Source organism: Drosophila pseudoobscura, chromosome 2, assembly GCF_009870125.1.
Source record: "Drosophila pseudoobscura strain MV-25-SWS-2005 chromosome 2, UCI_Dpse_MV25, whole genome shotgun sequence".
NCBI classification, from domain to species: Eukaryota; Metazoa; Arthropoda; class Insecta; order Diptera; family Drosophilidae; genus Drosophila; species Drosophila pseudoobscura.
The window spans coordinates 22,349,134-22,373,259 of NC_046679.1; the positions used below are offsets into that span (position 1 = coordinate 22,349,134).

Consider the following 24,126-nt stretch of genomic DNA (forward strand, 5'->3'; position numbering starts at 1 on the left):
GTGACCTAACCTAATCTAATACAATTCACATACATATATACTGACTGAGTATCGGGTATAAAGCTCGTTATATATAAGATTTTATCTGTTTTCATTTTTGTTTAAATCTGTCTTGGTTTCTCTATTCTTACAAAAACCGCTATAGATAAATATATTCTTGAAGCGGCTAATTAGTCAAATATACCAGTGCTGCCACGCGTGCGAAATCGTAACACATCGATTACTTTTCCAACAGTGATTCACTAAAATATTTTGGTGGTCACTGCATAACTGTTATCTCTATCTGAAGCGCGTAAATTTGTACAAATTTTAGGAATTTGTATGGACACTTTTCAATGAATCCACCGGCTCCTCGTGGACGTGCGCCTTCCAGATTCATACGTGGACGTGGTCGTGGAGGTGGAGGCTATCGGCCTTACTTTTATTTCCGCCGCAATGGCCGCGTCATCCCTGCACGCGGGAATCGCCAACCGGGCCAAGAGGCAGAGGCGGGCACGAGCGCCGGTGCGGCTGAAAATCGGCTGCCTCCGGCAAGAGGATGGAATCGTCCGGCCAGTAAGCGCGGTCGCGACACCAACCTAGACTGCAGCTTTCTCCGGCCCGAGAACTATGCAGCTCCAGAGGATGGCCTGCAAGTGCAGAGCATAGCGGTTGACAATCCGAAGGCCTGTCCCGGCTGGCGGTTGTACTTTCTGCGCGACACCTACACGGAGGACAGTGACCAGGCCAAACGCATCACTGCCGTGGAGGCACACTACCAGCGGAATCCTCAGAAGTACGACTTTGTGCGGATACGAGAGCAGGGATTCTTCAAGCTGCCCGCCCTCGGCATCGTCTACGATGAGCAGTTGAAGAAGGTGTGGCCCCGGCTGGCGGAGGATCTGCGCGAGCACCCACAGCGCAGCCTGTCCACCCTGGCCGTGGCCATGCACACTGTAGTGATCAATCACAACTTGGACGCGAATGACACGTCAGCCCCCCTGGAGCAGTCCACCCTGGAGCAGTATGTGCCTCCGCCGACCCGCACCCGAAAAATTTACGTGCGCCCCGAGGACTTTACGCCAGTGGAGCTAACGACCGGCATTAGTGCCGACCGCGTGGACACGCTCTTCTCGGTCCGCGGCATTGTCAGCAGCGTGGGTGAACCAACGTACAGCATAGCCTGGCAATCGTTTCGCTGCTCCCGGTGCCAGACGGAGCAAGCGATGCGTCAGCGAGGGTCCTTCCAACCCCGCCCCTACCACTGCAAGCAGGCGCAGTGTGTGGCCAAGGATAGCTTTGTGCCGCTCCGAAGCTCGCCCTACACGCGCATCTCGGCCAAGCAGATCGTTCGCCTGGAGGAGTCGAGTCTGTCGCTAATCGCGGACTATGACAGCATACTTCCTGGGGAGATAGATGTGGAGCTGCGCCACGATCTTGTGGACTGCGTCCACGTGGGCCAGGAGATAGTCGTCAACGGAGTGCTCAAACTGCGCGATCTAGGCGAAGATGTGACCACCGCCACTGGATCTGTGGCAGGGGATTCCAACGAGTTGAAGGCCTACCTCAAGGCAGCGAGCGTCCAGGATGCGCGCCACAAGAAGCGAGAGTTCAGCGAGCGCGACCTAGAGGCCATTGCCATGATCAATGCGGAGCCGAACAGCTTCAAGCTGCTGGTGCAGTCCCTGGCTCCAGAGGTGCATGGCCACGAGCTGCCCAAGGCCGCCTGTCTGCTCTCCCTTCTCGGAGGCGGCGCTGGAGGGGTCAATGTGCTGCTTGTGGGCGATCCCGGCATCGGCAAGTCCAAAATCTTGCAGAACTGCGCGCAGATCACGGAGCGAGGCTCGCACATTAGCGGAAAACGCGGCGCCCAATCCGCCCAGAGACTGGGGCCGACCTTCACGGGACGAAACAAGCGCGTGCTCCAGGCCGGGGGCCTCATGACGGCGAGCAGTCCGGGCCACTGCACCCTAGACGATGTGGACAAGCTGGCCTCGAAGCAGGCCGTGCTCCTGCAGTGCATGCAGTCGGGCGAGATCAATATGCCGCTGCCGGGCGCCTTCTCCACGTTCCTGGCCCAGCCCTCGATCATTGCTTGTGCCAATCCCCAGCGAGGACAGTATGATGAGGGGCGCTACCTGCTGCAGAACATCCACATCGTGCCCTCCCTGCTCAAGGAGTTCCATCTGGTGTATGTCCTGCTGGACAAGCCCTCGGTCGTGCGCGACATATCCCTGACGGCTCATGTGCGCGCCCTCCACGCGGGGGCCAAGAAGCGCGCACAGATCGCGGCGCGCTATGCGCTCAAGCCTAAGACCAGCGACTCCATGTGCGAGGGCACCTTCTACGATGTGAGGACCGATGACGACAGCGAGGACAACGACAGCATCATGCAGCAGGACTACGATCTGGACAAGCGACTCGAGCTGCAGGAGGAGGACGCTGAACTGGATCTCCTGCCACCTATACTCATCAAGAAATTCCTGGCCTATGCCCGCCAGAATGTGAATCCGTTGCTGAACGAGGCGGCCAGCCGCTCCATCGAGCGATTCTTCATGGAGCTCCGCGAAGGCGGTAGGACTGGAGGAGGGGAGGATACCGAGCAGAGCCAGCTTGGGTCGGGGTAAGATTGTCTTTAATTTAAGTTAACTAATGCTACAACTAAAATTACTTCGAGAGAACTATTGCTATCGCATCAGCTTCAGGAGGGAGGAGACGGGCAGCTCCAGGAAGATGGCCAGCAGGAAGGAGCACAGATACGACACGGTCATCGTGAAGAAGATGAAGGCAAACTGTGGAAGAGAAAAATGGAATAAGGAAAGCTGAACGGAGTCTAAGGTCCCATCTCACCATCATGCCGGTGCCAAAGTAGATGGGCTCCCGCACGGTGGCCAGGACGATACGCGCCACCAGCAGATGGACGATGAACGCTCCATAGGTGAGGCGTCCCAGTATACGGAAGATGGGCAGACAGGCGAACTTGCGGAAGATCCCTGGAAAGCAAACAAAACACCAATATGAGCGGAGAATCCAAGCGGAAATCCGTATCCCTCGAGGATACTTACAGCCGACCTTCCCGGCCATGCCCACAATAAAGATGCTGAGACCAAAGGCCCAGAGGTTCCGCTGCAGCCCCGCGTAGATGGCGCCCCATATGGGCGACGGAGCCACGTAGTAGTGCTGGAAAATGGGGTGAGCGGTGAAGAGCCAGAGGATGCCCACCGGAATGAGGGCGAACCACAGGAGCTGAAAGCTGCGCAACTCCCGCAACTTGTACTGCTTCAGGGCCAGCTGGTCGTAGACCAAGGCGGCCAGAACTCCGCAGAAATAGCAGCCAAAGTTCATCAGCGACGAGGTATAGAACTCCGTGAACTGGCGATCCCCAATGAACGAGTCCTTCTGGGTTCTGGTTTCAAGGATTGAATGGCATTGAAAAGAGTGAGAGTGAAAAAGAGACTCGAACTTACTGCGGCGTAGGCACAAAGATCGGATAGTAGTCCATGGCGTACGTGAGCAGCACAGGAAGGGCCATGAAGATCGCCAGGATGACCGCGTAGAGCTGCTTGCTCCATTTGGCAAAGCGATGGCCCAGCATCAGCAGCACCAAGCTGAGCACAAAGGATTGCGTGTCCGCGGCCAGATACCATCCCTGGAGCAGGCACTGTCAGGATGTCAGGATGGGAATAAAGCAAATATCAAATGAAGCAGCTCCTTAGCAGCTCGGGATGGATACACTTACGCGCTCGTCCGTCTGCACAAAGTTGTTGATGTACAGGAGATTGGTCCACCAGTTGCGACGGCAGGCCAGTTGCTCCCGCTCGTAGATGTGCCGCCAGAGCGGACCTCCGGCAGTGTCAAAGTACACGCCGCTCAAGAGCAGAACAAAGGCATAGGGCACTGTCAGACGAATGTAGCGAAACACGTTGAACTTGACAAATAGCACGGCATACTGCAGAAAGGTCCAGGACTCTGCTTTGGACTGCACAGTACGCGCCACGGCCAACCAGTTGATGGTGAGAAGGAGGCCACTGATTACAAAGAACGTGACCGTGATGAGAGAGCCGGAGACGAGGAGTGTGCCCGCGGCCGTGTGTAAAAGACGCTCGGGATCCTGGGGATTGCTGATGGCGCTCTCGTAGATCACCCAGTTGGTGTGCGCGAAGATAACCATGAACATGGAGAAGAACTTGAAGCAGTCGAGGAAGCGCAGCTCGCGTCCGATCTTGCCGTTGGGCTCCTGGTTGAGCCGATACCAGTTCCGAGCCACCGAGAAGGTGAGCAGCAGCTGCTGGGCGAGGCTCTTGGGTGGGGTCTTGTAGTGATCCCGCTCCTTGAGCATCTTGTCGTGACGCCGCCGCTTGAGCAAGAGATCCACGAGACTGCCCAAGCTGGCCAGAACCATCAGACCGCACAGTAGCCCATAGAATGTCAAGTTCCAGGCATCTTCAGGGATTATGTTAAGGCTATGATTCTATGTCCGACGTGAAGAGTAAAGAATACCCACCATCCTGGACCACTCGTCCAGCCTCATCGCAGTATTCCACCACGCTCTTGGCCCGCAGACTGAATCCTCGCCGCTTCAGCCGCCAGTTGAGGCAGGCACTCGTCAGCCGCTGATGTTGCTCTCGGTTCTGCGACTCCATAGAGAACAGCCCCAGGTACACATTCACCTGCATGGGGACAGAGATAACCATGAATGGGCCATCAAAATGCCAGACAGAGACCCAGACCCAGACCCAGACCCGAATCTATCCCAAGCCCTTGGCCTTGAAAGAAATGTATTTGCGTTGATTGGATTGGTATCCATTTCCATTTTCGACCAACGCCCAACGATCAACAGCAAGTCAGCTTTGTGTAATCAGCCATCGTGAATGCATTTTGATGGAATCGATCCACTGGATCAATGGCATCGGCCACACCGTCTCCCATTTACCCATCATCTATCCAACGTTTAATCAGCGGATTTTCCCTCCCGTGCATTCGAGTAATTTATGCAATATTTATAGGTAAATGCAGATGCAGATGCAGATCTCGAATTCAGAGGCAGACCGAAGACCCGAGACAGAGGCGCTGCTGCTGCTTCTGCTGCTGGCCCATTAAAAATTCCCCCAGATCGAATCTGATTTCGAGTTGAATAAACTTTTGAACTGTTTTCACAGCTTCTGTGCTTTGTGTGGCGTTTGGTGGCTGATCGGCCATTACGAGCGACGCCTTGGACCGAGAGGAGTTTGGCAATATCGCAATAAATTCAAAATTCAAAATCGTGTTTGAAGATTGAATTAAATGGCCCACAATCCGATGCTGATGGTCTCACCTTCTCATTTTCCGTGAGCACACCCGGCAGCAGCGATTCCAGCTCGGCGTCGTCCAGTCCGGCCAGGGAGGCCTCGCATTCTCTCAGGCAGAGGCCAAAGTACAGCTGGCGATGGTCGAAGTGATGGCGATCGTAGCGCGAGATCTCGGCGATGGCTCGCCAGGCGGCCACCGACTCATCCGGCTGGACTTGGGCCCGGACAAAGCAGTAGCTGGAGGTCTCCCCATCCAGTTCCTGCATGCAGCGGTCGTAGTCGTCCAAGTCGTACAGCTGCGGCATCTCATAGAACTGCGTCACTGCAAAACAGGAAGCGAAAAGACAACATATTGGAGCTCGCAAGGGGATGAGGCAGTTGAAGAAACAGAATATATGTAGAATCATGCGGATGAATCAGCCCATTAAGAGGCTCATCAGAAACTAGTTTTTTTTGTTTTTTTGCCTGCGAAGATCCTTTTTCGCTAGAACCATAACCGGGGTTCAATGGCTGTTAATTCAAGTGAAAGGAAACTAGTTTTCTTTGAACTTGTTTTGCATCCCCGCCACTCCACAAGGTGCATATACCTTTAATAACTTTATCTATTCCAATTGGTGGAGAAAAACAAACAAACAAAGATTCAAGTGTAAGACGATAATTGTTTTGCTGATGAAGAGCCTCAATCTCTTGTCAGATTCCAGGCGACGCTTCGTCTGAGTTAATTGTTTGCTTCATTCAAATATAAATAACGTCCAATCATGCCCAGTCTGGAGATGTTTTTTTTTGGTTTCTGGCTGGGGAACTTTTGCCGGAGAGAACACGCAACTGGGCGGAGGAGGCTTATGGAGATGTAGATGAGAGGGCAATCCTATCGTTGCTCCCCAAAACGTTCAATTGTTGGATCGTTCGATTGACAAGCATACGATAGCATGCGATCTTAACGGATGTCACCGTAATGGATTATGTGATACGACTAGTATTTCCCCCTAGAGTAAGAGAGAGCGATTAGACTCGCTAGACTCTGGAAAACGAACTACGTAAAAAGTTTTACTTCATTTAATTCAAATTAATCGTATGCTTTAATTGCTTTTGTGTTGCTTTTAGCATTTTCTTAACCACAATTCATCATTTCGCGATAAAAATTTCACACTTGGGGTAATTTTACAGCCAACAATCTGAAAGTACTTAATCTTCCTTTTTTTTTTTTCTATGAAAAGAATTCATTTGGAAAGGCCGTTCGATTCTTTTCGTAACCCTAAGATTTAAAAATTACAGAATCCTTACGAATTCTCTATCCGTTTCCGGCCCTTTCTTATGGCTCATTCCATTCCATCACCCTTTTAAGTGCTCTTAAATGACTTTCTCAATTTGTTCATCATTTTCCCTTTATTATTCATTAATGCAGGCTAAAAACTTTACGATTTTTTCATCAATATATTCGTGAATCATTTATTTATAAAGAATAATTTAAATTTCAGAGCAGACCAGCCACAAGAACAACATCATAAAACTCTTATCAGCTAAACCTTGTGTCGAGCATCAATGTGCCGTGTCAAGCACACGACATGTATGTTGTTTTTGCAGTGGGAGGCAAATAAAAAAGTTCTTCCAAAAGATTCTAGATCTTTCTTTATCATGTGCCTCTTCTGGTTCTCCAATTCTATCACTAACTTTTTCTTCGGATTACTTGATATTTTTCCTATAATCACATAACACAATTTTCATTGTCTGCCCCTTTTGGTATTATATCATTCTATCGTTTCACATAGGAACCTAAAAGATCTTTAACAACGAATATCCCCCATGAAATTATCCCTTTGAAGACCATTCAAGTAATAAATCTTAAAATTCCATTCTTTGGTATCTTTCCCGTGTCTTTATCTAATTTTTAGATCTCCTCCATTCCTCCATTAAACCTAGCCCTTCCTAGCAATTATCAGAATATTTTTATGGGCCCATAAATCAACATAATCTTAAGTCCCGACGCCGACTTACTGTTCAATTGAAAGCATTGCGCAGCCGTTAAAATCGCCGCTAAAGACACGATCTGTGGCAACATGGTGGGCTCCGAGCTCCAATCAATCCAATCAGTAATCGTAATACACACTCTCTAATTAATGGAAGCTTGGGCGACTCTTTGCACTTTCGTCACCCCGCCAACGAAAATTGCCGTGGGCTCAGAGACGACAGACAAAATGCAGCAGCACTAATAACAATAAGAAGACGAAATTTCATCAACGCTTGCGATCCGAACCGATCCGATCCGATCCAAAATAAATGAAGTAAAACAAAGCAGATGCACGCACAGAGCAGGGGTCTGGTCTGGCCAATGCCAATGTTAGGAAATGCACTCGGCCACTGGCCACTGATAGCTTTTGGATTGAGACTGAAAACCGAAATCGAATCAAACCAAACCGAACTGAACCGCCGATCAGAGCCACTTAGCTGGTGAACCGTTTGCGACGACGTGCGAGCCGAGAATGAAATGCGGCCCAAGCAGATGGGTCTGGTTAAAGCCTCAAGCATCTGGCTCTGCCTCTGCCACTGTCACTGCCCTGCCTCTGCAGTTGCAGTTGCCTCAATGATCATCAAGTCGGGCCCAGACGAATGGTTTCCAAATGGTTTCCCCCCCCCCATGCCAAGTGATGCGTTGGTTTCCGTCAAATATATAAAACATTGGAACATGTTCGATGCTGGCTGATGAGGCCCTTAGGCCTCAGGCCGGAATCGCCCACAACCCCAAACAGATTTATGGTCAACTAACTATGAAAATGAAAATTTTTCGGTTACCGCCTGGTTGGCAGTTATTAGCCACGAATGTTAGGTCATAGACGGCGCTAGGGCTTTAAAAAACATCAAAGATATACCTTACCATACCTCGTAAAAAGTTCTGTGGCGAAACAAGTTTGGCGATTTTGTAAAATCCACTTGCCAAATACGCAGAGGAAGGGAAAATCTCTTTCTATATACAAGTCGTAAACAAATGTTCATATACGAGTATGTATTATATACGTATTTGGAGTTAACAGAACTGCGTAGATTTTGCATAAAACAAAATATGAAACTAATTTGGCATCAAGCAGCTGAGCTATATTTGGGGCCCTAGGGTCAGCCTGAACGCTAATTATAGAAAATAACCAAGATAATCGAGAACGATCGAGTAAAGAAACATCAAATACTCACTAGATAGTCTATGATATGCGAGTATGTATGATCTAATGGTAGAGAAAATCAATAGTAACCAAAGTTAATTGTATTCCTTTGCGATTTTGTATTACAAATTATTCCTGCAGTTTCTGCTTGGATCGTTTTGATGGGGACCGAAATGAAATTGGTAAAATACTAATCCAAAATGTGTGCCAGTAGTGTGCTCTCTTCGATACGCCACTCTGTGACAGGTGATACAAGAGTATACCCCTTGCTAGGGTATAGAACGAGTGGAACCGCCAAACGAAAGACTTAAGCAACGAACATTCTACCCCAGTCTAATGCTTTCGCCTGCCTCTTTCTTTCAGGCAACTTCTCGGCCTGATTCACTTATCCCAGGCCCGAGCGCGTCTGGATTTGTCCAACGTGGTCACGCCGCAACACGTGCGTGATGTAATCGCCCTGCTAACCGAGAGCATCACCCAGACCAGTCTCAGGGCGGAAGGCTGCGGCGAGATGAGACGCGGCTCGCGTAAAGTGGCCGCCGCCGGAGGAGGCGGAAGAGCCTCTCAATTGCGTAACTTTGTCCACATGATGCAGTTGCGGGCCGTGGCGCTGGGACGGCGCATCTTCGAGTTCGAGGAGCTGAAGGAGATTGGGACGCGAGCGGGTATCTTGACGGGCATCAGCCAGCTGGTGGAGATAGCCAACATGGGCGGACATTTGCTCAAGAAGGGCGTAAACATGTACGAAGTGGTTCCGGACTAGACAAATGGCAGTGTCAATATTTCATATTGATATTTATTTAAGTTGAGGCGTCTGGACGTTGCTTCTAAGTAGAACTCTACTCTCGTTAAATGTTTACGCTTTTATCAATTTCCCGCGTTAATTTGTTGAGATTACAAAACGGTTCAGTAGCCCCCGATTGGTTTATCAAATGGGATTCCCTTGATCATGCCTCATTCTTTGGTTCTGTAAGAAACCCCATTTTTGTTGTATACTTTGAGGAGAAAAATTCAAAATAATATAAACACTCTATATCCTGTATATGTATTAGAACAATTTGTTATTTATCAACTTACTCTATTTTAAACTAGAGATGTAGTGGAGTATTTAGAGTGTGTACAATATATGCGATATTTCTGCATAATCAGACGGATAAATAAAAGAGAAATGAAAGATGGAAGGAACGTCTCTGATTAGCCCCATATATCCCATATATACACAAAAGTATTTGATGACACACCTTTGTCATCTCCCTACCGAAGTTGTGATGATCTCTTTAAATAATTTACCCATTCCTAGCGATCTGTTTGCTCAGCCTCTTGAATAATTTCTCGTAATTGGTTCAGAAACAACATTCTGGAATTTACAAACTAAATTTAAATGGACTTCATTTAAAAGCCTATAAAATATATCACTACTCGTATCTGTATCATCTTTGGGATCCCAATAGATCTATCAGAGATCTTTCCAATCTACGCGGGCGTAGTACTTCATCTGTTGGAGACCTATTTTTAATCCATTGTCAATAAAAAGACGCTTTGTTATTGGTTTCATTTAATACTTTTTATTATCTGGTATTCATAAAACTACATACTCGTATATTGTAATAAGTTTTTCATAAATAAATACTCAAAACATTTGTTGTATCAGTTTGAAATGTTCGTCGTTTGATTTCCGCATGTCTTTCGGTCATTTGTCTTCGTTATTTGTATTCCTATATATTCCTATCTCCTATACGTATGTCCTGGGTATCCTAAAGTTGATGTCTTGCTTGCTTGCTCTGAATGCATTAGGTCTACATGTGTACGTGGTAGTCGTCGTAGTAGTAACTATTCGAAAAGCTCTGGTGATTTCGGGGATACACTAGAGAGGGCGGCGGGGGCCTTAAGCCTAACTGGGGGACTATCGGATCGTAAATATATTAGAGCTATTTTGACCGTGCCTTGAATTTGTATTCGACTATTTACAACATTGCTAATTGTAGTGCTAGTTTAATATTTGGCTTATCCTTTTGCTACTCTGTTTCTCATTTAAAACTTATACCTAGGGGGTTACAATTCAGTTTGCATAGTCGTAAGGTTAGGGTTTAAGGAGCTAAAGGGTTAGAGGGTTAAAGGTTAGAGTGCATGCGATTGAGGATAGTAGTTAAGAGTCGTAATATATTTGCATTCGCTTTGGTTTTAGTCAGTAATCAGTCTAAACAAATGGATGCGAAGGCAAACGAAAACGAAAACGAACACGAACACGAATACGTAATTTATCTAAATTGCTGGCTATAATAGAGGTATATTTGCATCTAAATATTTGTCGGCTATAATCAAGCTAGTCCTTAGGCTAGCGTGGGCTGTGTTTAGTCAAAGGTTATTGCCCTTCAAAGCGTGCGCCTGGAATCTATGGAGCGGGACGAGCGAACGGGTGGGGAATTGGCTAAACCGGAATGCATTGCTATGGGCAGTCAAGAGTTGGATCAATATAGTTTATGTGTGCTTTGTACTTTCAAAAACTGCTGGAGAGAGAACTGCAGACGAGAACTAAATAAAGCTGAGAACTTTCGTCGTATTTTACGCTTATAGCTAGGTTTCAGGGCCACAACACAATACAATAGACTCAATAAATAAAATACACAATTAATAGATGCCACTGCTTCACGATCTATCGCTGAAGGTGAGGTTGAAGGTGCGCATCTCCATCGGCTGCAGGCTCACTTCCGCCAGAGAGCGGATGCGGAAGTTCTCCTTTGCCTTCTCCTTCGCCTGCTCCAGCCCCGTCAGGCTGGTGGCCTCGATGGTGCGCAGACTCAGTTTGCCCAGCTGGACGGGACCGAGTCCTCCGTTCGACAGCGGACAGACGGCGTCCAGGCCCAGCTCCCTGCCCCCCACGGCACTCACGCTGCAGTCGAAGCCCTGCCGATGGAGGACCATCAGAGCGGAGGCGGACGGAAACAGCTGCAGCTCCGGGTCGGAGAGTGTGCGCAGAGTGGTCAGGTGCACGTCGCAGGGCAGTGCCCCCTTGGGCAGGAGCCGGACCTGGTCCTGCAGCCCCGACAGCGGCTGCTCCACGCTGCTCAGGAAGTACAGATTCGGCGGGTATCGCAGCGCATTGGCCAGCATCTGTCCCTGCATGCTGGGCACCTGGTAGCCGGGCGGCTTGGCCGCGTGCTGTCCCCGCGGCATGTCCTCCACCAGCAGCCAGAATTTGTGGCGCGTCAGGTGGCTGTCGACCACGCCCTCGCCCATGCCCCTGTAGTCGTCGTAGAGGGTTCGCCGATCGAGCATCACCTCCAGCTGCCCAGGCTCGTAGCTGGCCGCTCCCTGGGCGTGGGTGGTGAGCAGAGTGAGGCGCAGACGTGTGTCCTGGATGAAGGCGCCCGAGGTGATGGGGAAGTAGTTGCCCTCGATGCCAATGGCCGGCACCTTAATGCGTCTAAAGGAGGAACAGAAAGTGCGGTTGGACGTGTTGGATAGGGGACTTTTTGAGCCATTCTTTACTCACTCGTGGTACTGGAAACCATTCTGATCGCTGTAGAAGACAGGCAGCTCTGGGATGGTGCCCGTGTCCGTGGGCTCCTTGAGGGGATCCTTCTGCAGCGGCGCCCCCGCAATGTTGTCTATGTTCGTGATCAGGCGCATGAAGAGCTCCGTTTCGCGGTTCTTGGGCGGCGGCTCGAAGTCGATGTCGTTCTCCACGTAGATGGCGGCATCCAGGTGCGTGCGCGTGTTGAAGATGCGCACGGTGTGGGCCAGGAAGGGGCCATATATCACAGTCACATCGCTGGCAATCGGTCCGGAGGTGATGATGATCCGCACATCGGTGTAGCCCTCCAGCACATCCTTCTCGGCCTCGCTCTGCTCGGGATCCGTCTTGAAGAGGTAAGCCCCCGAGTGGAACTGGGCGCTGCGGTAGGCGGCAAACTTGATGTTGCACTGCATCGGCTTCATCAGCTCCTTCCGCTGGTTCTTCCGCGTGACGGTCTTCAGGAAGCCGCTCTTCTCGTCGAACAGCAGACGCATGTGGGGATTCTCCAGCTGGATGTCGCCTAATCACAGATATAGATATACATTGAATGTTGTTAAGTAATTCTTCGATGGTTTGGGATGTGGATCGATCTACTCACCCGCTGGCTTGGCTCGCACCTCAAAATCGTTCGTTGTGGCGCCAGTGGTTCCTTCGGGCGTCGTGGCACTCGCCGAAGCAGACCCCTCGTGGCAGTCATCGCAGTAGATGGTGGCAATGTTCCGCCTGTAGCTGGCCTCATCCACCTGGACGCGGTACGTGCTGAGGGACAGGGCCTCCAGCTCGGCCACGAACATCACCTCGTACTGCCGCGTGCTCGTGCGAATGCGTCCGATGGTGCCCGTGGTGGTCGTTCCGAGCACCATGTCGTAGATTTCCGTGATGTTCCACACGGGATTGATCTGGATGTGCTTCAGTTCGACGCCCTCGTGGTTGAGGATCTTCACATTCGGATGCTGGACCCGCAGGGTGACGATCTCGACGCGCTTCTGGGCCAGGGAGTTGTACAAAACGAAGCTGCCAATGGATCCTCCGGCAGAAGGGGCCCCTGCCCCTGAGCTTCCGCCTCCGGTGCTCGTGGAGTCGTCCCCACTGACCATCTGGATGGGCATCTTGCGGGGCAGCTTGTTGAAGTTGTCCCGCTCGAATTCGCTGATGATGAAGCCGTGGTGGCGGGGCTGGCCCTTCTGCAGCAGCTGCTCAATGGACGACTCCTGCATCTTGACCATGTTCTGGATGCTCTCGAACAGCCGCATGGCGTAGTCCCGCATCACCGCCGCCTTGGAGGTGCCCGTGATGGCGTCGTGGTGCTGGAACAGACCCAGATTGCGTCGCGCGTGGATTATCTTCTCGTAGTTCTTCTCGTCGATCTTGATGGCGCTCTCCCGCCGCGCCTGGCGGGCTGTGTTGTACGCCAGCGTGAAGAGGATCTCGGCGGCGCGCAGGTTGTGCTCCAGCTCGGAGCTGAGCAGCTTGTAGAAGGGCCGCGTGGTGAAGTAGCCCGACCAGTAGGCGGGCCTTCCCTCCGAGAAGATGTCCGAGTACACGAAGAAGTCCCCCTTGAAGCTGGGAAAGCCGGGGCTCTTGCCCCTCATCCGCTCCCTGATGGCCGCAAAGTAGTCGCTGGGCGTCCCGAACCTGATGTCCGTGTTGTAGAGCCGCCTGTTGGCCATGATGTGGTCGATGAGCTTCTTGTAGTTCTGGTACTGCTGGTCCACCTCGCGCTCCTTGTTGTAGCGGAAGTCGTCGCCCACGGGGATGAGGGCCACGTTGTGCGGGAAGAGCGAGGCGGTGCGGGCGTACTGCTCCAGCAGCAGCTGGGCCTTCTCCTCCACGTTGTCGTCGGTGATGAACTGCGCCTTCACCGAGTACTCGGTGTACTCGCCGGGGATCTTGCGGAAGTCAAAGTTCAGGCAGATGAACGGATGTGGCCCGCAGGAGCCCTTGATCGAGTAGATGTCGAACGGCATGTTGTGTGTGAGCAGGCTGCCTGCCGCTCCATCGGTTCCGACAGCTCCCACTGCCCCCCTTGTCCGCCAGTAGGGCGTCCACACGAAGTCGCCCGACTGCTGGCGGGCGAACCACTGCTTCCACGCGTAGTGGATCCTCTGGATGATGGCCCCCTCGAAGTTCGCCCCGGACAGCAGGTAGGGGACGGTGCTGCCGTGGCCAAAGGGATCGATGGACCAGCCCACCTTGGGGGTCACGTTCAGGTTGTTCTTCAGCCACTGGTGGCCCTCGATCAGCTGGTCGAGCATCGGATAGATGTGGACATTCGCCTCGTCGGTCATCACCCAGCCGCCGGTCGTGATCTCGATGCGGCCGGAGTCGACGAGCCGCCGCAGGGCCCGCTGCTTGGTGGGATGCGCCTGGTCCCACCACAGCTGCAGGAATGAGATCTCGGACCAGATGAACGTCATGTCCTTGTATTCCTGCATCTTGGTCACCAGCAGATTGAGGATCTGGCGCGAGTCCGACTGGAAGTAGTTGGTGAAGGTCTTCAGCCAGCCGGGATCGTTGTGCGAGTGCGGCACCACGATGATCTTCAGCGGGGGACGTTGCTTATCCTTCTTCTGCACGTCGAAGCGCTCCTCGAAGCCCCGGTCCCAGTACTCCTTCGATCGCATCCACTCAGGCTGCAAGACAGACGGCATTACTTTGGAATTCCTTTGATTGGTCTTGGTCTAGGCCCTCCAGCCCCCCCTTACCTGAAAGTCGAATCTGCTGTGCTCCTCGTTGGCCGTTATGTTCGTGTCGCTCTGGAGCAGGACGTAGCACTTGTCGCCCCAGTTGGCCCTGGCATACTCCACGTGCGAGTCAGCCCCCACAGGCTCCTGCTCGACTGGCACCTCCTCCGCCTTCTGCTCGGAGGATCTCTTCTGGTTCGACACGATGCCCGCTGCATGAATCTTCTTCTGCTGCTGCTGCTGTTGCTGCTGCACACTGAATCCAGTGATGCCAGTGATGGCTCCTCCTCCAAATGGTCCTACTCCGCGCTGCAGCCCCGCCGCCGTGGGGGACCCACTATCGGAGAGGGGCGTCGGATTGGGCTGGCCAATGGAGATGTAGTAGAGGCAGAGCAGGATCGTCACGAAGGCCGACAGCAGGCCAATGCACCGCGCAGATCCGCGTCGAAACAGCTTGAACGACATCCTGGCCAGGAGACTGAGGCGTCCAGTTACCCGCTGCTGCTGCTGCTGCGCGTCTTCCTCGGAACGACGCTGTTCTACATCTGAAAGATTTTGAAGGGGATAGGTCTTGAGATCCATCGAAAGTCTCGTGTAATTCTTGTGCTTCCCAGAGAAATCAACTTTAATTTTCGTCATGTGTGTATGTACAAATGTATTCAATTATATTATTATATATATTATATTATATATTATTATATGACAAACATTTCAAATTGTCTGCTTAATATACAAAATGTACGCACAAATCATTTCAAGAGCTATTCCAACGCGAGTTTTAGGGATTACGAGTAAGGGATGGTTGAATCCTTGAATACCCCGAAGGGTACCTGCGACTTTTCTCTATAATTTCAACAGTCCAAGCTTGAATGATTTCTGTGGGTTCTTTTGCGACCATTGAAGGCACTTTGGGGTTAAGTGGAATGGCTGCAAATGTTAATGGGAGCCCGACCCCTGCCATACGAGTAGATTAAAGATAATCTCCACTTCCAATTGGGTAATAAAATACATCTATCTATCTCCTCCACCTCCTCCTCCACCTCCTCCTCCACCTCCACCTACCACCTTCTACTTCTAGTGCCAGTTATTTTTGCTATCTGTCCCCGTAACACACATCCCTCGAGTGTTTTGCATTTTTCATGCGGACGAGAAGGGGAATGTGTGTGTTTGTGGGGAATTTAATTAAGGCCCCAGGATGCTGGCATGCCCTGGCTTGGGGCACGTGTAAAATGCTTGTGGCACATTCGTGCTGGCTGCAGGATAAGCCAAAGTCTGCGGGCGAGCCGAGGTGCAAGGATGCTTTTCGGAATTCAATTTGCACATCGACATGGCTAAATTTTACAACTATATTTAACAGATAACTCCAGAGTTTAAGCGAAGTAGAAGCTTTCTATGGGGCTTCTCATATGCATATCTTTTCCTATCTAAGGCAAGTGTCCGCCCTATGAAAACGCCTAGAAACACAAGGGTATACCAAGGGCTGTTATAGGTAGGTTTTCCTTATTGTTTCGGTTAAGTTGAGGGCCATTCAGAGGCTTCTGATGTCCTGAAAAGCACCTCTCTTAAGCTAATCGAATCTCGATGCGGTGCAGGCCCTTCCGTTTTGCATAATTAATGTGTGTGTGTTCCCTTGAGATCACATTTCAAACAACAATTAACGATTATGTTCTACAAATGTTCGTGTCGCTAAAGTCAAAGGTTGAACGTCCTTCCCTCTCTGGCGTCGTTCCACATACGGTTGTATATGGGACGGGGGGGGGGGGGGGGGGGCTGGTTCCGGATTCGCAAACAGAAAGAGCAAGCAGCTAACGAACACACAACCCCCCAGCCCCCCAACACACACCCCCACACCTCCCCCCCCACTCACAGAGAGTTTGTGCAAACCGAAAACTCAATCAAAAACTCTTCACATGTTGGCAGAGCAGAAGAACTTTTTGCAATGATGAAATTAATTCATAGTTTTCCCCCACAAACTTTTGCCCTGAAGTTGCAAGGCCCCAGCCCCGGCCCCAGCCCCAGCCCCGGCCCCGCCCCCAGGCCCGTGCTCCTCCATCCACGGTTTTGCCTCCATTTCGCCCCAGCTGCTTGTGTGTGTGTCAGGCAAATAAATTAATAGCCAACAAACCAAACACAAAAATTTGTTTAAGTAGTTCCGCAAAAAAGGAGCGAAAGAAGCGATGCAATCGGCACAACGAAGCTGGGGATACCCTGCCTTGGGGATATACCCTGCCTCGAACTAAAACGGGGGCTTAGGGAGCGTTTAGAGAGCACATTACATATATGCACCTCTGAGAGTCGAAAACGTTCGCTTTCTTTGGATAATTGCAGTTCGATTTCTGGAAGTACTTATTATTTAGGTTTAAGATGGTTTTTCCTTTAGAAACTTTCTCTAAATAACTCATTTCAGTTTATTATACGAATCTGATCTTGATATTATAGCAAGTCTAAAGGGTTTTGGCCTTATTCATGCCAGATATCTGTATCTCCACTCAAGACAGGGATGCCAGAGACCTCCTCGAAGTCCTCCAGTCCTTAACTTCCGCTCAAGGACGTATCCCGTGCTTCACAAACTCTACTCAAAAACCTACAATCTATCCCAAAGCTGTCAGGGTATATCCCAAAGCCCTGCGCTAAAAACAACAAAAAACAATTGAACAATCCCCCCCCCCCCACACCCCTTTTGATGATTTATTTACTTTTGTTTCTGTGTTTGGCATAATTTATGTTTTTATTTCGGTTTAACACGCAGAAAAAGCATTATCTTCCATCTGTTTTAGCGCTCGAGAGCCACTCTGCCCCTGCACCGCATCGTTTAGCCCCCTCCCGAACTCCCCCTTCTCGTGTGCCCCTGCAAAATATTAAATTAAATTTTATAATAAATTTAAAGCGCATTTGAGCGCTGAATGTGGATCGCTTTGCGCCAGTGTCGCTCCTGTGCGATCCACATTCAGAGCTCAATTAGTCGAAGGCGAGAGGGCCGGGGGGGGGAAGAAGGTGGGTAAACGGGGGGAGTCCCCAACGATGTCCCAACACCTGGCACCACGATGCAAATGAAAAGCATTGTCCCAGACCCCAAGCCACTCCTCTGGCGGTTCCTTTTCATTAGCAGCTCTCCGACGCCCTCTTTGAGACCCCCTCATATGTTAATTTTCACACAAGAGTCCCCATTAATCCCTCTTTGAGGCGCATTAGAGAAACCAAAGAGTGAGAAACTACAGCTCAAGAGAGAGTGGGACAGAGAGAGTTCGTTTAAATAGGGGGCAAAATGGCAGGAGGGAAACCACTGAAAGGGGAGCAGATCTAGGGGCAAGAGAAAGCCACTCAAAGGAAAGAAAGTGGTGGAAAAAGTGAGGAAATCGTAAGGAAAAAACCACACAATGAAACCACTGAAAACGCTGGAACATTCAGAAGAGATGAACCTCTTGAGGTGAGGGGGCGGAGGGGTCCCACCATTTAGAGGTCTTTGATGCTGCTCTGAAGTAGAAATGCCATTCCCTTCAATTATTTCAATTAGTCCAACATTTGCACATCCTTCCTTCGTTTCCATAACAACTTCCTGGAGAAGGAAGCAGGAGACCAGCCATCGTCCTTGACCCCTATCATAGCCCCTTGAATCCTTGCCATGAAGATTGCTTTCGGCCCTGTCAACGGCTGCTGGGAGTTGGGCGATTGTTTGGAAAACTTTTCTGTTTTCTGTTCTGTTCAGTTCTGGCATATTTGATTCCATCGCAAATTGCACTCTGTCAACCGTCCTGTCCTGTCTTTTCCTTTCCTTTCTCTTTTTGGATGACAACCTTCTTCGTCTGGAAGTCAACACGTCGTCGTCGTCGTCGAGTGGGTGTGTCGTAGAATAGCCCATTTTTGGTTTTTGGTGTTTTCTTTTGACAGGCCCCCCCCCCACGTCTGGTGCAATATAATTTCCACTTTGCAAATGATTTTTTGGCCTTTTTCCTCCCGTTTTCGGGACGTGTGCGTGCTCTGCTCTTTCCTGCCATCAGCAAAACCCAACTCAAAAAGTTAGTTCACCGCCACCGTCCACCCACCTCCTTCAGCCGTCATGTCCTGTCCTGGCTTTGAGCCACGTTTACCCTCCCATCGGGTGCTCCTTTGGCCTCTCGTTTGGAAGTTGCAACTTGAAGCGCTCATGTGAGAGTGTTCTCAATGCAAATGGATCATTTTGCTACCCAGCAGCAGGCGTACAGCCCTGCCCCAGGGTATACTCGGCATCGGGAAAAATAAACAACAAATCGAGTTGATTTATTCATTCTTACCCAGGGGATAGGCTGACTTCCCAGCCACGAGCACACTCTCTCTCTCTCTAGCTCTCCTCCTTTCTCTCTTCCCTTTTACAGAGTAGCTTAGCAATTGATAATCTCTTGATTTTCTGGGTTATACGATGTACCTGAAATATCAGTACAATCTGTGACTTGGGAACAATGGAACTCAGATCAAAATATACTCGTAGAACATTCCGAAATATGATCAGGGATGTACTACATGTACACCCAATATAGTGCACCAATTTCCAGAAATATCCACTGCACTATGGTCCAGAAGTCGTTTTTTTTGGCATAAAGTCTAGTTTTAAAGCTATAGCCTTGAAACTTTGCACAATTATTTTGAGTATTTTTATAAAATTTCGGTTTTTTTTTGTTTTAGATTCGACCACGCCATCGACCCCCTTCCCCAGAGAACCTCAGATTTGTTTAACACAGAGCTCGAAATTAAAGCTAGAGCTTTTAAATTTTGTACATATACTTGTATACTTGTACTTGTTCTTGTTTTTTTTTTTGCATAAAGTCGGAAGTTTATATTACATAATTTATTACATTTTGTTGTTAAATCATTATATATAATATCTTATTTCAAATTATCTATATTTATATATAAACTATGGAAATTTATTACACACTAATTTTTTTCTTAAATGACCTCATCTTCTTCTTCTAGTTCTATGTCGTATATATTATAATCAGAATCAGAATCAGATTGCGAGTCATTTTCGTATTCACATGAATCTTTGCTTTCGGTAGACGGCAACTCCAGAAGGCTTAATACTTCTTTGGAAAGAGGCTTTTTCTTGTTTTTCCTTTCCCTCTCCTTTAAACAGACACTCGATAGTAATGGATCCGAGGAATCCATCGCTCTATAAAAAATGTCAGTCATAGTATTTACCCGACTATTTTTTCTTGCATGTGATAATCTGTCTTTTTTGTACATTTTATTCCGTGCCTCTGAAGCATTTTCTCCTAAACATCCAAGTGGAACCAACGTCGAATTGTTTATTTGAAAACCGTGGACTAATACTTTATGAATCGTAGGGGACATTGGGTACCACGGATATGTTTGCATATATAAGCAAAAAGTACTCTCACAAAAAGAACGAAATTTTTCCGAATTTATATAATAGTTACACGAAATTGCGATTAAGATTATGTGAAAATTATTTAAAAGGGCTACGCTAAAGTTGGTTATGGATGATAGTAGCTTAGTGTTCGCAAAAGCTCTTCTTGCCGTATTCCCATCATTGCTATTTCCGTTGCCATTCTGCTTTGGCATGCTTATACGTAGACCCATATCTTCCCAAATCTTTTCCTGAATATATTTTTTCCGAATTCTCATTTTTATCTTATTATCACCTTTTATATGCCATTTTTGTATCTCTATTCTGTATGATATGTTCAAGACAAATTCTAGAAACCGGATCCAAGCATGTAATGGACTTACTCCAAATTTCAAAGCTCCAAGCTTTGGGGTAAAGGTTTCTGAACTAAAATCTGTAATTTCCAATACTTTTGTCGGGGTGACCCCACATATTGGACAACATTGAGTAGATTTAGTTCCAGTTAATACGTTCAGCACTTTTCCATCTATAAGTGTCATATGCATTTCATAGGTAACTACTATGTCAACATTCTCAACTAATTTATAAACAAAGGGTTTAAGAGTGTTAATTTGAAAATCTAAATCTTTTTTTTCTATAATTATGTGCGCAGTAGTTTCTTTTACTAGATCAATTTTTAGCGGTCTGCAAAATCTAATAGACTGCGGTGTTCTATTTGTCCAGATGTTCCGATGATAGGTGTCTGTAATTTGTATGGGTATAACAGAAGTTACAAATAAAGAATGATCGGAAAGCTGACTGCCAGGTATTTCAGTTAAAAACTTCTGCTTGTATATACTATGACCCGTTGAGCCATCAAATCCGTAGCTGCAGATTAATTTGATTTCAGATGCATCCGGGAACTGCTTGAAAACATCGGACTGCAATTTAATTATTCGATGTGCTGTATGATCCAAAAGATTTTGTAATGGCACTCGAGCAGTAGTTTCCATTACTTCTATGCACTCTGGTCGGCACTGTAATTTAGCTTCCATTACTTTATTATAGCTAGGATAAATGTCGCAGTTATGCCTTTTATTTAAAAGCCTAGTGTTTGTATACTGCTGTTTGTTGAGTGAATTTTCCAGGAGGTAAGCTAAAGCTTCATCTGGTGAAAGTGCAATGGGCTTTTGCAATTGAAGATGCTTTTTCGATTCAGTCGGGTATTCAGGTGTTCTAATTGTTTTTGTTAGGACAAAAGCCACGTCGGTCTTGCGTTCTTTCTTAGCAGAAACTGCCGCAGCATGCATAAGAAGATTCGTGTTATTATTATTATCATTTGCAAGATCAGACGCCAGTTTCCTTTTTAATCTTGTCCCTGCATTTGTATAATGTAATGTTGGACGTCCCATTCTCTTTGGTGTCTTACAATTTTCATCAACAATAATTGTTATTTTAGAAGCCATCCATTTAGCATGGGTGGTCATAAACCGTTCCATCATTTTGTTGCACTTCAGAAGGTTTCTTTTAATGAAGGACTCAAAATTACTGATTTTTTTTATCTATTTCTCTTTTTTTTTCATTTTCCAAATGGTTGTTATTGATTTTACTGTAAATCCAATGTGAGACAGATTTTTTTTGGCGATTGTTGTTGCGCCAAATATCGATGAGATCGCTATGCAAAAACTCGAACTTTCCTGAATATTAACAAATTTAAAGAAAAGGGGCCAAAACGGGCCAAAGTTGTTACTTTCCAGTCAATTACAACATTTGTAGGTACAAACTCGCATAGTTAGTTTTTCTCAGCAGAACTCAGTTCATTTGTTATATTCTACGAAACACAGGGGACGCAGTTAAATTTTCTACAAAAATACACATAAATTTGACATTGCACAACACTTAAATCTTGGGACTACACATAAAATAACTAAATACATTAGATACTACAAACCTTTATCTTCATTTTCCATTTTTAGCCGAATTTATTTGAGCAAATTTACTCGATCGCCACGTAAAAATGTAAACAAGTAATTTGGCGCCAATTTTTTTCCCACAATCAGCTGATCGATTGTTCACTTTCAAAAGCTCGCCAAAATCTTCAGGGGAGCTAAATAATTTTTTTTTTTTCATTTTTAATATGTATGATGAATTTACTTTGAGAATTTGCAAGAAAAAACGTAATCCATTCACATAAAAATTTCGACTTTATGCCAAAAAAAACGAACTCTGGACCATAGTGCACTGGTAACTACTTAATGTTAAACTTCTTCCTTTGATGGTCATCGGATGGGATCATTCCTCCCTCTTTCCATTTCATTAGAGTCATTAGAGGGTACTTCGTAGTTGCTAGCCCCAGGACAATCAATTTCCTACACTTTTTGCTGGTGTTATTGGTATTCCTGTTTCCTGCATTGATTGGAATTGTTGTTTTTACTTTGAGCCAAGCAAAACCCAACCAAAAAATTGTAGTTTTGTGTATGGAAAAGTTTTCGGATCGGAAAGCACTCCCCGAATCAATTGTAAACTTTTTCTGTTTGATTTTTGTTGCCGGTTTTCTGTGAATGGAAGATATGAACTTTGGTATCCCAAAATTTTTTGATATAATTCCATTTTATAATACTTTTTCAATTTGATTTCAACTTTTGTTCATGGGGAAACGGGGAAGGTGCCTTTAATCTAGAGTTTCCGCTTAATGAAAACTTTCCCATTAAAAAGTTAATTGAAAGTCATTCGGGAAACTAGGAAAACGGCTGAAATGAAAAGCCAACACACAAAGCAGGCCGACGGCAAAAGTGTGAACATAATTTCAGTCCTAGGACAATACTCGGGAGTTTTTTGTATAAACGGCACGGAAATTGCAGCTCCAGCTCCAGCTCCAGCCCCACCAGAAGGAAACGAAATGAAAGGAAAGGAAAGAAAAGAAAACGAATATCCTGCCTTTTTCCGTTTTTCCGTTTCCCCGAAACTCAAACTTAAAACGGTTAAAAAACTGTTTTTCTTGGCGGAAAAAGAGTTGCAAAAAATAAGAGTTTTTGGCCGTGGAAGCTCCTGTTACACGATACGTTTTCTGCCGACGCTTTTCGTAGGGAACACCGATGGAATTATATATTACCGAGTGCTCCTCGGTGAAAGAGCACTCGTGTATCAAAAGATTTGAATGTGCCCCTGGAAAAAGAGCCAAAAAAAGATGCAGAACTTTCAACTGTGACTTTGGGTGGTTGGAGGCTTAAGGAGTGCCAGTGGCAGTGGCAGTGGGAGTGTCACGAGTGCCACTGAGGTTCAATGTGCCTGCCTCCTTTGCTGGTGTTAGAGCAAAGGAGAAAACGTTCCGGAACTTCAGGGAGTTCAGGCTTTTTTTAATTAAAGAAACTAGGGGCAGCAGGGGCCAGGGGCGGCACTCAACTAGTTATGGCAATTTTCCGGAGCAGATGAGCATGAGTAATGCGGCGGTTAAGCTGCTGTCAGTGGAGCGTGTGGGTTTGGCATGTGCCCATCGGCCATAGCCCATGGCCCACAGTCCATACTCGTAGTATAATCGCATGAGACACAAAAAAGAGAATTGAAATCGCTGTCGGCCCAAAGAGGGGGCCCCGTCTATAGGTCTATAGGCCATTAGCATAGCCAGCGAAGCAACAACAATAATGATAGACAGACAGACAACAAGCCCAAGAATTATGGCCATGGAAGAGCGGGGAAGAGCGGCTACCCAAAGGCATACATAGTCGAATATACTCTACCTATTCTCTGTACGGCATTTGCCAGAGGAAGTTGTCAAGATCTGTGCGAGGAGATATGGGAAATATGATTGTCATTGCACCTGGTTTAGATCAAAGGTAATTACACTTCAATCGGTGATGGATTTTACTCGCTTTGCCTCACAAATTTCTTAAGGAAACTGCCTCATTATAAGCAAGGACCTTATCAACTACACCATCAATAGTCGGGGAGATGGGAGCCAAAACAGGGTTCGTTTCTGAAGTTTCTAACCTACTTTTAAGAGCCACAAATCTCACTTTTTTTTATACAATTATTCCGAGAATGTTGTGGGGGAAAATCACGGAATAATTGTTGGGCTAACAAACCAATATGGGAGCGATCGGAGCCAAAACAGGGTTCGTTTCTCAAGTTTCTAATCTACTTTTAACAGCCACAAATCTCACTTGTTTTTATACAATTTAAATCG

The 24,126-nt window shown here is 47.6% G+C and overlaps 3 protein-coding genes across 7 annotated transcripts in view; 1 reads left to right on the top strand and 2 right to left on the bottom strand.

Moving 5' to 3' along the window:
• The first annotated feature begins 266 nt into the window (after positions 1-266).
• On the top strand, positions 267-9,600 carry rec (minichromosome maintenance 8 factor recombination-defective). Its single transcript, XM_001359341.4, has 2 exons — positions 267-2,602; positions 8,783-9,600. Exons 1-2 carry the CDS (start codon positions 336-338, stop codon positions 9,180-9,182), a joined length of 2,667 nt encoding a protein of 888 aa, XP_001359378.2. The 5' UTR covers positions 267-335; the 3' UTR covers positions 9,183-9,600.
• On the bottom strand, positions 2,598-7,760 carry LOC4802462 (nose resistant to fluoxetine protein 6). Its single transcript, XM_033378475.1, has 8 exons — positions 7,263-7,760; positions 5,294-5,589; positions 4,484-4,649; positions 3,719-4,422; positions 3,447-3,640; positions 3,045-3,385; positions 2,830-2,972; positions 2,598-2,771 (listed from the first exon to the last, which is right to left on the bottom strand). Exons 1-8 carry the CDS (start codon positions 7,324-7,326, stop codon positions 2,667-2,669), a joined length of 2,013 nt encoding a protein of 670 aa, XP_033234366.1. The 5' UTR covers positions 7,327-7,760; the 3' UTR covers positions 2,598-2,666.
• Positions 9,601-10,442: 842 nt separating the features above from the next.
• The window catches only part of alpha-Man-IIb (alpha-Mannosidase class II b), a 36,030-nt gene continuing 22,346 nt past the window's right edge, over positions 10,443-24,126 (bottom strand). For 4 of the 5 annotated variants that reach the window (XM_015182335.2, XM_033378285.1, XM_015182336.2 and 1 more), the window contains exons 2-5: positions 14,642-15,165; positions 12,535-14,569; positions 11,913-12,456; positions 10,443-11,843 (exon numbers count right to left, since the gene is read on the bottom strand). In XM_015182335.2, the coding sequence (XP_015037821.2) occupies positions 11,066-11,843; positions 11,913-12,456; positions 12,535-14,569; positions 14,642-15,085 (3,801 nt within the window). In that variant the 5' untranslated portion in view covers positions 15,086-15,165 and the 3' untranslated portion in view covers positions 10,443-11,065. Of the gene's footprint in view, positions 11,844-11,912; positions 12,457-12,534; positions 14,570-14,641; positions 15,281-24,126 lie in introns of those variants that run through there. The other variant, XM_001359343.5, reaches the window with a different exon arrangement.